Below are 14783 nucleotides of genomic sequence, written 5' to 3'. Positions count from 1 at the left end.
ACCGAAATACTCCTAAATTCAAACTGTAAGTCTACAGAATACATTTTTCCTATTCAGAACTGTGCAATTTCTTTATTGATGCTAACATATACAAACCTGAGTAGTCACTTCCACAAAATGTGATTTGAGCCAGAAAGCTGTATTCGATCAGGAAAGCTTTCTAGATCACAGTCCGGCAGGCCCACCAGAAGATGATAATTCATTTTATATTCTAATAAGTGAAACGCTCTAGTGATCCCAATTCCCGAGATTGGTTTACAACTATCTGGTAGGGTTGGTGGTAAAATCAGGGATAAAAGGATTTGAAGGAGCACCCACTGTTCAAATCCAGGATTCGGGCCACCAGAGCAAGTGAGCAGCCTGCTTTCTGGACTGAAGCCTCTGGAGAAAGCCATGTGAGAGCACTCCGCCACCAAAATGAGAAACGAAATGGGTCAAGGAACAGGTGCAACTGTACTCTCCTCAGCTAGATGGAAGGATAGCCTTCAGCTCTTAAAAGATGGATAGCCACTAAGGAAAGACAGTGACATTACAAGGTTAAAACTTTCCTTTCCTTTTCTCCTGCTTCCCAAAGTATTCAGTGTGACATGATTGTAAACAGTAAAGTATCACTCCAGTGCTGTGTGCCCACCCCAGATAGGACTCCCATTTCTTCCACATTCCCACCCACCCTTCCCACTTTATGTACAATACATTCACCACCAACAACAAAATTATCTTAAAAGGCAACAGGAAAATTCTGTAAACTGGACCCAGCTCCAAACACATTAATACTATGAGTAGTAAATTGTACCTCCCTTCCCCAAATATATACCTGAGTTTAGCTGCTCATAAAAGTTTAAAAACACCACTCCATTCTTAAGTAGGCCTTCTCCCCACCAGTTTACAATTATTTTCCCTGAACAAAAGTCTCAGGATTTGGAAGAGTCATCCTAATTCCAGGTTCACTTGTTCTTCCTGACGGTCTCCATCAGCTCCGCGAGAGAGCCCTGCCCAGGACCTTTGGGAGCTGTGTGCTCTCATCTAGGGAGCATGCTCTGGGGCCCCGTGAATGGCTCCAACTCCTGGATGGCATGAACAAAGCACTGTGAAGGGTGGGGGGACAGGAGCAGAGATGGATGAGGATCACTTCCCCAAATTCTCCATATTCCAGTCTTCATGTGCAGCTTTCCATTTCCTTGGGGATAATTTCCTCCTTGGACTAGCTCTGAGAGAAAAAAAAAAATGAAATAAAGATGGCACAATTGTTAAAAAATATTAAAGAAGGAAAAGCTGTACACATTCCTCTTGGTCTGGAAAAACAGACTGATGCTGTGTTATTGGCCGTGGTTTACTCCCAGAGGATGGTGAGCCAGGACTCCAGACTCCTGGGCCTCCTGTTTCAAACCCCAGTCCCGTCACTTAGTAGCTATAGGACTTCTTGCCTGGTAGGGAATGAAGATGGTGGTGGTGATGATGATGACAATAATTACTTGATGGGAAGCAAGGAAAGGATGAAATGAAATATTGCACGTCTAAGGAAACTCAGCACAATGGCTGGCACAGAAGCAGCACTCAAAGCAGCAACTATTATTCAGAAGTCTCTCTCAAATGAAAGAGGTGGGAAGGATAAAATGGACAAGGAATCTTATCAAAAGAAGTGTCAGTAGTCAGTTTGGAAGACATGTCCACAAACTCCTAAAACATTTGGTTTCCATATAGGAACAAGAAGAAGGAACATGAGAAAAGCACAGAGAGGTGACTTCTGAAGCCTCGTCTGCTCTTCCCTAGTGCTGAGCCAGCTGGGAGCACTGGGCCTCCGTGGCCCTTTTGGCCTGGTTGCCAACAGGACTCCAAACACTTTTCAGGAAAAGTTCCTGTACCAATAGGTGTGCTAGTTTAAAGCTGAAACTTCAGAAAAGGCCCAGAAAAGGCCATGTTCTATTAATCCATTCCTGAGGGTACAGACCTATTATGAATGGGACATTTTGGTTAGGTTATTTCAATTGAGATGTGATGCATCTCATTCAAGGTGGGTCCTAATCCTCTTACTGGAGTCCTTTCTAAGAGGGAAAACCCATAAAGAAGCTAAGAGATGAAATTGAGAAAAGTTTAAGAGAAAAGCCCAGGAGAAGCTAAGAGAAGACTCACATAAAACACAAGAGGAAGCCACCGAAGGCAGAAGCTAAAGCCATGAAAACTGGGAGAGAAGGACCAGAAGATGTCGCCACGTGCCTTGCTATCTGACCGAGGAGTCACTGGTAACCAGCCTTCAGAGAAAGCATCGTCCTGTTGATGCCTTAATTTGGACATTTTGGACATTTTCACAGCCTTAAAATTTTAACTTGTAAGATAATAAATCCCTATTGTTAACAGCCAGACCATCTGTGGTATACTGCATTTCGTCAGCTTTAGCAAACCAAAAACAATAGGATACCTTAGAAGATTTTTCAAAACAGCACTTATTTCATACCACCAGGAAGAATAAGATAAAGAGAAGCTCCAATTTTTGATAGCCCTTACCTGATCCAGAGGAAGGGTTGGGGGCTTGTGTGGCGGCAGCTCTTCCTGTGATGTTACTGGAGCCGGGGTCTTTGGGAATGAGGACTGTGACTGCATGGGTTGCATCTGCATTCTACAGCCGCAAGAAAGGGATGGTTACGAATTGATGCAGTCATAAAACTCACAAAGGAAAAAGAGATACTTTCATCATGAAGTGCCCAGGCAGACACTGCCTTAATCACTGTGTGATCAAACTTGGCCTCATCAGTAATGGGACAAGCTGACACTATGGGCCTCCTGGCATGAGGCAGTGACACACATGTGACGTCTGCCACACAGTGCTCCCAAACAAGTGTTCCTCCTACTCTAAACACAAGGAAACAATGAGACACATCCAGAACCTGGACACTCCACATGAGAGCCGCCCTGCACAAAACAAAACAAATGGTGGGAAGACTGCTGGAAATTGAGAGACATGGGGATCAAGTATCATTGCGTGAACCTTGGTTAGATCCCAGATAAGAAAAAAATCAAAATAAAATAAAGAAACATAGGTATAAAAGAAATTTGGGGGACAACTGAGAAAATTTAAATATAGACTCTATGTTATTTCCCATGGTTGAGATACTACTTGAGATTGGTGGGAGAAGGCGCTTATTCTTAGGAGATGCATGCTGAAATATTCAGGAGGGAAGTGAAGGGTCATGGTGTTCACAACATACTTTCCATAGGTTTAGGAAGAAAAACGAGAAGAAAAGAAAAGAAAAAAAGTATTTAGAGAGATAGAAAGCAAATATGGCAAAATGTTCCATGGGAGGAGGGTGTGGCGGTGACAAGACAGGACAGTACAGGGAGGGGCACACTGGCTCTTAAGCCAGGTGGTACTGGTTTCATCACCAGCAGCTTCACTTCACCATCTTTTAATAAGTTATTAATTCGAAAACTTTCTGGAGCAGCCCAGCTTACGGGGTCCTTACAGCATCACTATCCCACCTGTTTTTATGAAAGAGCTCTCATGGGGATAGCAGCTGCCTCCAGGGAGAGGAGAGGAGAGGAGAGATAAGGAGTGAAGCTTTCACATTACCTGTGCTCTCTGCCCCAGGGTTTGAAAGCCTGCTTTCACCTCCGAATGTCTGAACTCACAAGCAATGCTGATAAGCTCTGTAATTATCAAGTTTCTGGTATAAAAATCTACCTAAAGTCATTTAAATATCAATAATGAGGGAAAAATAATGTCAAAGATAAAATTAGGCTCTATGCCAAATACACTTCCACCAAGTCTCCAAGATCAATGCTTCTTGTACCCTGATCAGTGATGTGTTCTTTTCTAAGGCCATTTCTCTTTTTAAAACTATCGCCCCTTCTTTTTATAGAAACAAAAAACAATCTCATCTTACCCTGATGGTCTGTACATTTCCTGGAAAGGTCCCCTTGTCCCACTTCCAGTGCCAATCTGTTCCATCATTACAGCCTGAAAGTGCCCCAGGCCATCCTGGCAGCTGTAGACGGGGCCCTCCTGTGGGAGGCCGTTGGGTTGGGCGGCCACTGGATGGTGAGGGGGGTGAGCAGCCACAGAGGAAGAGTAAGCCCTGGGCTGGAAATGACTGGCCGGCCGCTGAGGTGTATACGGAGGCCCCGTTTGTAGCATTACACCATGGGGTGGGAAAGGAGACGAACCAAAACCCATCCCTGAACTCAGAGGTGGAGGAGGAGTTCCATAAAGATATTCATTGGCTGACAATGAACTCTGTCGCTTGGTAGCTGCATTATGGTTGTCCAGGTCTAGAAATTCTTTGGGACTCTCTGGCCTCTCCATGGATTCATCCAGCTTCTCTTCCTCTGGACCAGGATTCTGCCCATCAGTTGCGACAACTTCAGCAGCCACGGCATCCACTCGGGTTGGAGAAGTTAAGGCAGCATTCAGTGTCTCACAGACTTGCAAATTAGCCACAGCATTATTATCTGAGAAGAGGGGCTTTGGTGGGAGTGGCTGACTAGGTGGCCCGCTTGGGCTTCCCTGGGTATGGAGAGGTCTCTGCCAGTCAGAAAAGCCCTGTGGACACGTGTAATAAGGAGTTCGCTGGTAGTGATGGTAGGAAGGCTGGGGTGGTGCCTGGTAAGAATATCTCATTCCTTGGTGGGGGGGAAACCGTGGAAAAATTCCAGAATGAGGGTTATTAGACTGAAAGTTCCTAGGGCGAAAATGCTGAGGATGCGCTACTGAGGATTTCCCTCCCATCACAGGGCCCAAACCCTGCAGGCCTGGACCGATGTGGTAATGAGCAGCTGAATTTGAATATTCCAGGCTAGGCATATACAAGGGAGAAAACTGGCTCACAGAGCCTCCCATCAAACTGGGATCCGTGCTGGGAGGCGAAGCTGCGTTCTGTCCAGTACATGGCAGCGTTTCCTGCAACGCTTTGCCTCGGGGGCAGAGAGGCTTTTCGGAACCACCAAGGCCCTTCCCCTCGGACCCACAAGGAGATGCTTCTCCCATCACTCCATTTTCAGGTAGAGCCCCTCTGTCTGCCACAGTAGAGATGTCGCTCATGCATCCTTGGGCAGCTGGGCTGGTGTAGCTGCTATCTGAGGGCCAGGTATTCTTGCCCTTTGTTACTTTACAGTTGTCTCCAGATTCTGAGGACTTGCTTTTGAGCTCCAGGCCCTCTGTCTCCCTTTCTCGTGGTGAGCTCTGCCTGGTGCAGCCGGTCTGCAGGGGAGGTGGATGAGGTAGTTGTTTGAGGTACACCCCCTCTGAAGCACCAACACCTGGTGGTTTCTCCTCAAGCCCAGGCAAAGGCTCTGCTGCAGGATAGAACAAAATAATAACTGAGCAGCTCATATGACAATACTGATGGGGTTAATGAAATGAACACGATAGGCAGCCAGATGAGGAGAGATGGGCTGAGGTGGATACGTGGGCACTCAGGATCAAATTGGAACTTTCTGGAGTCCATGAAGGGGGTCAGGATGTTGGGTTTTGTTTCCCACTACCCGCTCAGTACTTACACGCAAAGTGGGACTCAATTGTTGTTGACTGACTTGAAAACAAGATGCCTACAGAATGCAACTCAATAGGCATCTTTAACATATTAAAAACATGTCATAAAACCCAATCAATTTAATTTACTTGACTCAAATTCTTAATCACAACTCATGAATATACGCTCATTATTAGTATCTTTTCTATAAGGACAGTTGTTGCCCAAGGTGTGGTCAAAATATTCCACACAAAAATTCTGTTTACAGATGTTAAGGACAAGAGCAAGGATTCTTCACTACCTTTAAAGATCAACTAACATCTCACGCCACTTAGGAACTAAAGGTGGTTTTAAATATCAAAGGTAAAAGCTGTGCAACGAAATTAAAATCCATACTTTACATTATTTGGTTAAATAAAACGTGGTAACTTGCAAATAAAGACTTCCCCCAAGGATTCACTAGCGGGACTCTTTTGACTTTTTGAATTTCAGATACCATTCGAATCCAGCTGTAGAATATTCTGCTAGAGGTGGTGTTCAAAAAATTGGGCCTTGCCCAAAGAAATACTCAAAGTAAGTCTGAGTTCTAGGCCTACCATCAATTTCAAATCTTATGTGCAATCTTCAACATGTACCTCCGCTCTGCAGCCATGTACTGAGAAAATCACATGCAATATAGGCTGACACCTATCCTACAAAGAAGTACTAATTACACAAAGTACTCTTTTCCTCCCCCTCTTCCAGTTTAATGTTTATGCTCTTAAATGGCATTTCTAAGAAACTGCTCTGAGATTCACTAGCTCTCATTAGTCTTCATTCTTAAAAAATACAGGTACGTATCCATGGAATACAAGGATGCGAATAATAAGGCATCAAGTAAAATACCAAAAACTTATTTCATGATAATTTTCCAAACAGTTAAGTTTTAAAAGGCAGTATGATGGTGCCCTGGTTAAGAGTTTGGATACTGTCTGTCTGTGTTCAAATCTCACCACTTACTAGCTGGATGAGGGCAAGTTATTTATTAGCTGTGTGCCTTAGTTTCTCCATATGTAAAAACAAGGATAATAACAATGGCTATATCAAAGGCTTGTTCTGGGGAATAAATGAGTTAATTCACATATGTATAATAAGTACAAAATCTGTGTAGCAATCATTATTAACAGAAAACCTTTTGGATCTTTGGACTGAAAGTCATGCTATGGCTGGTTTGAATCTGAGCCTAATAGTCACATATCTTGATAAGATACACCAAACTTTTATTATTAGTCTTCTAAAGAAGTTAAGGATCAATAAAATATGCCACTTTGGAGAATGACCAAAAAAAAAAAAAAAAAAAAGAGGCTGGAAACCAGTTTTCATTTGGCTAGATATTCTATGTGAAAAGATTACTCATGAACTGACAGCTTAAATTAAGAGCCAAAATTCAGATGAAGTGACAATGCAAATTACCTCGGTCACTGTCAGACTCTTTTGTTTCACTGTTATCCTGTGTCCTCCCAGGGTCCCCCAAGGCAGTTTTGGGGGTTGCCACAGTTACTGAGGCTGAGTGAGCTACCTGTGGAAAAGGGCCAGGTAAATGGTGGGGAGCAGGCTGTTGGGGGTGGTAAGGCACACCTGGAGGGCAAACGCGGGAGGACAGCTGCTGCATGGCAATCATCTCTGGGCTGTCCATCATGGAGTCCCCTCCTGGCACCCCGCGCAGGGCCTGGGAGGGTGCCCCAAACAGAGAACTCTGCAGTGCGGCTGGAGGGGCCTGTAACCGATGTCCAGTGGATTTACAGGGTTGTCGCATATACCCTGAAGAAGGAACTCCATGAGGTAGGAAGCTTGATTGTTCAGTCCACTGGTTTGGGGGGAGAGGTGGTCTCATCACTCGGGAATCCATCATGTGACCCAGAGTGTGAGGCTGGTGTGAGGGTCCGGGCCCCATGTGGGACTTCTCATCTGGCCCCAAGGGGCTGGGGTTTGCAGCACCATGGTTCCCATTCCAGACAGCAGAGTGTACGCGATTCAGGTACTTGTAGGATCGGTACATGTGGCTGGGAGGAATTTCTGAGCTTTCAGGAAAGTCTGGGGGTCGGGCTGGAGCCCCACCATGCCTGGGAGGAATAAATCCTGGCTGGAATTGAGTAGGGGGATACATGCTTCCATCCTGACAGGGGCTACTCATGTGCCCAAGCTGCAAGGATCCAGGATGTGACCCCATGTTAGAAAGGTGCGTCAGCCCCCCACACATGGGCTTCTCTTCAGGTGTCCCTAGCCTGGGTCCTCGGTGATTGTTAATTCCAACTGGAGGCTGCAACAAGAAAACAAAACATAGAGCTCACCAGTGCCAGAGAATAAGGCAGACTGTGTAATGTGTTTAACCTATATGGACAATTCTTCAGGATAGGAGACTGAATTAAATTTAACCTAGTAAGAGAATGTCCTTCTGAAACTTCTGTGGGACTCTCTGCAACCGCATTTTCTGAGTAGGTGGCTTACCTGCACAGCAAAAGACTGATGTTGATGAACGAGCTCTCCAGGGTGTGGTTCTGGGACTCTAGAGGAGCCATATAAGTTGGCAGGATCTGATCCCCGCAGTGGGCCAAATGTTCCTGGTACTGTGGGCCTCTGGAGGCCATTGGGGAAAGAAAGAAGGGAAAAAGAGAGAGCACAGACATCAGGTATAGAACAACACTTTCCTGAAGATGAACGTCCTGCTGAGATAACAAACCACTGGCAACTCAGCATATAGTGCCGAGGACGACTGCCTGGATGTGGGCTCGCCTAGACCAGGACAGGCTACTGAGCCTGAAGCATTTTCCTCTCCAGGAGAGGGATAAAATCAGTGTTTCACAATCTTTTTCATTATTACCCCCTAAGGAGCCTTTTTAGCCATGTTTCTCCTAATCAATTCCCATCATGAAATTTTGATACCACAGATAATACTGCATATCGGTTTATGGGTAAATACTGTGTATTTTATGTGTAAAGCATAGCTTTACACATCAAGGATAAGATTTTTTTTACCCTCCAAAACCAGTTTTGCCCATTTTAGCAAGAAACAAATTATTCAGAGAAAGGAAGATTTAAAGTCAAAGAAGAATAAAGGAAGGGCAGATGGGGGAGAAAAGAATCAAGGTACAGAAAAACTGTTTTGGAAGAGAAGCCTATACTTCCCTAGCAATTCCCGATAAGGGGGAACCACAACAGAATCTGGGCTGTTCCTTACCATCTGGTTTAAAAGGGGTGAGTGGCTGGGCATCCCGCCATAATGCAGAGGGCAGGAAAAGCCTCGGCCATTAGAAGGGCCCACCTCCCGAGGGGGCTGTGTGGAGCTGCTCCTCTGACTGTCCACGGTGGACGGGGCTCGGCGTGCAGGGGGCAGCGATTTCCCTCCATTCTCCACAGGCTGCTGCTTCCTGTTGGGCCCGTCGGGGTCCCTAGAGCGGGTCCAGACATGGCTGCCGCTACTTCGCCCGGCACGACTTCGTCTCTTCTCCCGCTTTTCATCCTCTCTGATCCAAAATTCTTCATCTGTGTCTCCATCTTCACCAGGGAAATGTTTCATCATCGCCCGCTGGAAACACCTCTCTAAGTTGTCAGACATCTTGGTATACTCTGCAGACAGAAAGATACAAGGACTGACCTTCCATATCGTTCTACAGAACACAAAAGACAATTCTCTTACCAATAACTGATACAAGCTGCTCAAGTTTAAACTTGGGTTTAACTTAACTTGAGTGCATATTATGTTCTGTGGTTATACACCCAAGACGAAGATGTGGTCTCTGTCCAAAGAAGCTCAAGGTTATATGGCTCTGATGGTGATTTTAGAACTATTATCCCACACTAGTAAACTTTAATTCTTTATGGTGAAGTCAGCCTTCTAATGCCAGCTGCAGTCTCTTCCAATGGGTGATAGGAGATAATCTCTGGCATACACATGTAAGTGGCTGAAATGGTCAATCCCATAGTTTTAATAACATACATTCTCTTTACAGTCTCAAAGAAAGGTCTGAATCACTGGGATGTGTATTTCTAAAAGAGAAGGCATTTTATTCTTATGGTAATGCACACAGCAAATGAGAAGCCCAAGCAAGCTCCACCCCACTTACCACTACTTTCCCCATTATATTTGCGACAATTCCTGAACATAGTCTTCATGTCATTTACAAATTCTTCCTTGGTACAGTATAAACCTCCATTCAGTTTCTTCTCCATGCTTGAAATATCCATGGGGACCTGAAAGAGAATGCATCTCTTTCATTACAAAATGCTAGAGGAAAAAAACATCTCTTAGTTCGTATGAGATAAGGATTCCTGTTACGATTTGCCCAAGCGCCTGATATATATCCAGGTGCCCTGACTGTAAATACACTTAAAGAAACAAACAAAAAGCAAGAAAGACCTAATATGGTATAATAGTTATGATTAAAAAGCTGCCTCTACCTTAATAATCTGGTAATAGTTGGGCGCATAAGATTCATCCACAGGTTCCAAAAAGGGCCAGGAATCCTTATGAGCCTTTACAACATCTAGAACTGAGAACCAAAGAAGAGAAGTTATCTATCACACACAGGACTACCTCTATCAAAAATATAATAGTTGAGAATGGGAACTGACCTTTATACATGGCAGTGAAATCATCATCCAATTCAAAACTATAAAACATAAAATAAGAAATTAATAGTAATTCTGACCACCTTCTGAATGAACCTAAATTTGAGATAGTCCTAGCAATTTTGTTTAACTAAGTCTCTGACACTGATAATACTTCCTGAAGATAATATGAAGCAAAAAAGGGGAAAGACCATTTTCTTCATTTATAAAATGATGAGGTTGGTCTATTTGATCCAGAATTCAAGTTAGGATTCTACAGTCTTAACTAACAGCACATTTTTTCCAAAGTTTTATTTTACCCCAATGAATATTTTTGTGATCTAAAGAATGATAATCCCCCCAAACAAGTAGACATGATTTTTATATTTCTACCACTTAACAGAAATTCAGTGTGGAGTAAAAAGAGACACAGTACCCAGTATTTAATAGGAAACATCTATTAAAAAAGCTATTACAAAGATTTTTAGAAATTAGAATAAATAGCTCTGCATACTTCCAAGGAACAATTCTACACAATAATATTGATTCTGATTTCATCAAATTAAACGCTGTATAAAAACATCACTTATGCTCCTACAGAGAATGAAAACAAAAATATAAAAGGGAAAAGAAAGAGAGAGACAATACATGTCTGTGTGCATGGTCAAAAACACTGGTGTCAGCTGTGGGTTTGAGTCTCCCACCTCTGTCACTTACTGTGTTTCCCAAATTTTACAATGGTAATACTATTACTTACCAGAACAAAAGTATACAGCACAATGCCTAGGTGCTTAATAAATGTTATCAGCTGCTATTTTAGTAGCTATTGTTAGTAAATACTCACAGGTCCTTAGCCTTTTTTTCTTCCCTCATGGGAGAGCTGGGGTCTAGATGGGAGAGTTCTGGGGGGAGCTCCTTCCCTTGAGCCAGCAGCCACGCCCGTTCTTCCCTGAGCTTTCGCCTTTTAGCTCGATCTACAATGAGCACAGAGCTATGGAGTGAGTTAAGTACCTTCCAGATGATCAGATATTTACTCATCATTTTGAGATAAAAAAAGAAACAAAGAGCACCAAAGTAGTATCACAAAATTCTTTTTGTTCCCTTTGCCCTCTCTTTTTGGTACTTCGGATGTTTCTGTAAATGCTTCAAGAAAAAATATAAACAAATGGAATCCAGTCCCCTTACTCGTTTTGAGCTCATGCTGGGAGATAAGCATAAAGAGGAAGGTTGGGGTGTGTGTGTGTGCGGGGGGGAGGCAAAATGGAAGAAAACAGAAAAAAGGAATTAGAAGAAAAAGGAAATAGAAGCTTGAACAAAGATTCTCTCTCGTTGACTATCAGAGCCCTTTTTCTATCTTTCTCTCAAGAAAACAACATTTCCTTTTTAAGAACCAGACTCATTCCAGACAAACACAGGATTTTATGTACACACTCAAGCTCTCAAGGTTTCACATTCATTACAGCATCTGTGCACACCAATTATCTCTGGTCCCCACCCCTCCTCAGGCAGCTAATTCCCACCAAGCCAGTGGTAGTGATAAGTCTGGGTGGAACAAGACAAAGATGCCAGTTGTAACTAGCAAGGAGCTGGGCGGCAGAAACAAATTTTTCTGACCCCTGGCCATGGCTGTGTGCAACACACTTGCTGTTCCACTCCTAGCCTGATGGGACACTGCTGCCCACAGGGAACAAGACGGTGAGGCACAAAGAGGCGAGGCGATGAAGAGGAGCACACTGTCAGATGGCGGAGCAGACACGGAAGGAGAAGCCTGCACACAGCCCCTATTTTCTTCTATGCCTGTCTACTGGCACAAACACGATCCTCCTGCAAACAGTGTTCTCCCTGTCAAGTTCCATTTGACTTGTGCTTTTGTCCTTGGATTATTTTCACTTATAAACTCAGAGTAATCTATATCTGCTTTAATGAATCACAAGCACTTCACACCCTCTTAGGTGTATTTTGGGGCCAAATGAAGCCATAAACTCTCAATGACTCCTGTTAAAAAAAAAAAAAAGGCACTTTACTTTCACCAACTTTTAAAAGTTTTTTTTTTAAAGAGCACAACTTCAAACTTCAAATCTTGCTAAACTAATGTATCTACCAAACTGCCAAACCTTAACAATTTGCTTTATTTACTTTAATAAGGTGTTTCATTATATGATTAAACCACAACTTAATAATTCATTTTCTACTTGACTCCAATTATTTTAATTTTGTAAGCAGCACTGCAATGACCATTCTTTTAACATTAGAGACACAAGAAGACTTATTTTAAGAACAGGCAATACAATATCATTTACTTTGCAGAATTATTACTAGTTATAATAATTTCTTGGAACATTTTCTTGGAGTTTCAAATCATACCTTCCCCAAACAATATTTTTTCTTCGTATACAATTGTCTTACTTTGCCAGGACCACTGAACAAAGTACCACAGACCGGTTGGCTTAAACAACAACAAACGTTATTGCATCACACTTCCGAGGCCAGAGGTCCAAAACCAAGGTGTTGGCAGAGACGCCTCCTGACGACTGAAGGGTTCTTGCAGTGGCTGGTCGGAAATCTCTAACTCAACTTCTGCCGCCAACTCATGGCCATCTCTCTGTTTATATATCTGTTGTCTGTGTCTCTGTCAAAATTTCCCCTCCTTATATAGACTCTAGCCATATGGGGTTAGGGATGCCCCAATCCAGTCTGGCCTCATTTTAAGTAATTAATACCTTCAAAGATCCTACTTACAAATAAGTTCACCTTCACAGGGCAGGGGATTAGGACTTGAACATGTCTTTTTGGGAGACACGATTCAATCCATAACAAGCATAAAATCCTAAAATATAATATGGAATAGAAGTGATGATAGAGGAAATCTTTGTTTTCTTCCTGATTTTAAAAGGAATACTTGAATGTTTCTCTATTAGATAGACTGTTATAATTTTTTTAATAGATAAGGTTCTAGTTTTTCTAAATTTTCTGTACTTCTAATTTTTTTTAACATATACAAAAGAGATGTTTGTTCCTGCAACTATTGAGACAATCACATGAACTGTCTTCTTTATTCTATGAATCTGATAAATGACATTTATATGTGAAACAATAACGCTAAACTATTGCATTCCAGGAATAAATCCAACCTGGTCATGATGTATCTGTAAAACTACATTGCTGGATGTGCTTCTCTTGTTTATTTTTACAGTGTGTGTTTGAATAGGGTTTTCTGAATGAATTTTAATCAATTTCTTTGACAACTCTAAAGTCTAATAATTTTTTGTATTTCTTAAGTCAGGTATGGTAAGTTTCCTTCCTTAGGAAACTATCTAATTCATCTAAGTACCCAAATTTTATCATCAGAAAGCTGTTCACTGGAAACTGTATTTTTATCGTCTTATATTAAAAGCTCCTCTACCAGAGAGAAGGAAAAAAAAGACATCAAGGATCGCCAGCAGCCAGCCCCAGAATGTCACAGTCTTTGGGAAGAAAGCATCACTTTGATAATGCTTGATTTTATCCCAGCCTCAAACCGTGAGTGAATAAATTCCCATTGTTTAAGCTGAACCACTGTAAGCTATTTGCTTAAGCAGCCCAGGAAACAAAAAATTTACTGAGTTGGAAACTAGGCCATTAATTTTTATTCTTCAGCTATTTTTAAGATATCTTACATGCAATTACAAAGTTTTATCTTTCTAAATAATTATTTTTTATCATTATGTAATAGAATGTCCTAATAGAATAATATGATAATTAGCCCCATTCTCTTGACTCGGTAATTTCAAAACTTACAGTTAACACATGTTGGACCTTTCATTCTGTACACCGAGTCAGCTATTAAGCAATTTGTCAGTTTTAAACTCAACCTTCAATATTCATATTGTGATACAGGGGCTATGACTCTGCAAATGTCATTTGTCCTTTGTCACTGGCTACTTGTTATATTCTGCCCAAAGGGAATACTAGAGGGAGAACGGAAGACAGGATGAGGAGATAAAGAATTTGTTCCTTCCTGTTTGCTGGACAGGTTGTTCCTGTCCAACATCAGCCAGCAATGGCTTTTCACTTGGGAAGCTCCAGTTGGTTCTGCTCACCACTTTCTTTTAGTACCTAGAACCACGCTCACTGCATGCTCTCAAAGGCACGAGCAGCAGGCCAGCAGCATCCCATCTTCAAATACCTGAGTTGCAACTCTGCAGAGCCACTACTCTGAACTTTTAAGTTCTGATAACCCCAATCTCATCCCTTTGTCTCTCTTGCCTTAGGAGGGCTACCTCTGTATTACCTTCAGAATTCCATTTTTACATTTTTATTTCTTTAAATTTCATTTAACCAAAAATCATTTTGGTGGCTTGGGAGCTATGGACCCCAGAAAAACAGGCTCTTAATCTTAATCCATTCCTGTGGCCGTGAACCCATTGTAAATCAGACCTTTTAATGAACTTACTTCAGTGAAGGTATGGGCCAACTGAATTAGGATGGGTCTTAATCCTAATACTGGAGTCCTTTACAAGCACAGTGAAATTATACACACAGAGAGAAAGCCATGGGAAGCAGCTAGAACGCAACAAAATCAGGGATGCCAGGAGAGGCCGCCATGTGCATTACCATGTGACGGAAAAGTCAAAGACCAAGGATCACCAGCAGTCAGCCCCAGAACGCCCCAGTCTGTGGGGAGAAAGCAGCACTTTGACGATGCCTCGATTTTGGACTTCACTTAGTCTCAAAACCCAGAGTCAATAAATTCCT

General features: G+C 42.5%; 1 protein-coding gene across 8 annotated transcripts in view; it reads right to left on the bottom strand.

The window, feature by feature from the left end:
• Nucleotides 1–57: 57 nt before the first annotated feature.
• Nucleotides 58–14783, bottom strand: part of LOC119543434 (cat eye syndrome critical region protein 2) — a 160458-nt gene continuing 145732 nt past the window's right edge. For 5 of the 8 annotated variants that reach the window (XM_037848253.1, XM_037848257.1, XM_037848259.1 and 2 more), the window contains 10 exons: nt 10894–11023; nt 10074–10111; nt 9900–9991; nt 9566–9692; nt 8680–9068; nt 7950–8078; nt 6915–7761; nt 3879–5286; nt 2503–2614; nt 659–1207 (listed from right to left, as the gene is read on the bottom strand). In XM_037848253.1, the coding sequence (XP_037704181.1) occupies nt 1202–1207; nt 2503–2614; nt 3879–5286; nt 6915–7761; nt 7950–8078; nt 8680–9068; nt 9566–9692; nt 9900–9991; nt 10074–10111; nt 10894–11023 (3278 nt within the window). In that variant the 3' untranslated portion in view covers nt 659–1201. Of the gene's footprint in view, nt 511–658; nt 1208–2502; nt 2615–3878; nt 5287–6914; nt 7762–7949; nt 8079–8679; nt 9069–9565; nt 9693–9899; nt 9992–10073; nt 10112–10893; nt 11024–14783 lie in introns of those variants that run through there. The other 3 variants (XR_005218581.1, XM_037848254.1, XM_037848256.1) reach the window with 3 other exon arrangements.

Source organism: Choloepus didactylus, chromosome 8 (genome assembly GCF_015220235.1).
Source record: "Choloepus didactylus isolate mChoDid1 chromosome 8, mChoDid1.pri, whole genome shotgun sequence".
Taxonomy (NCBI): Eukaryota; Metazoa; Chordata; class Mammalia; order Pilosa; family Megalonychidae; genus Choloepus; species Choloepus didactylus.
This window is presented reverse-complemented; position numbering and strand designations above follow the sequence as displayed.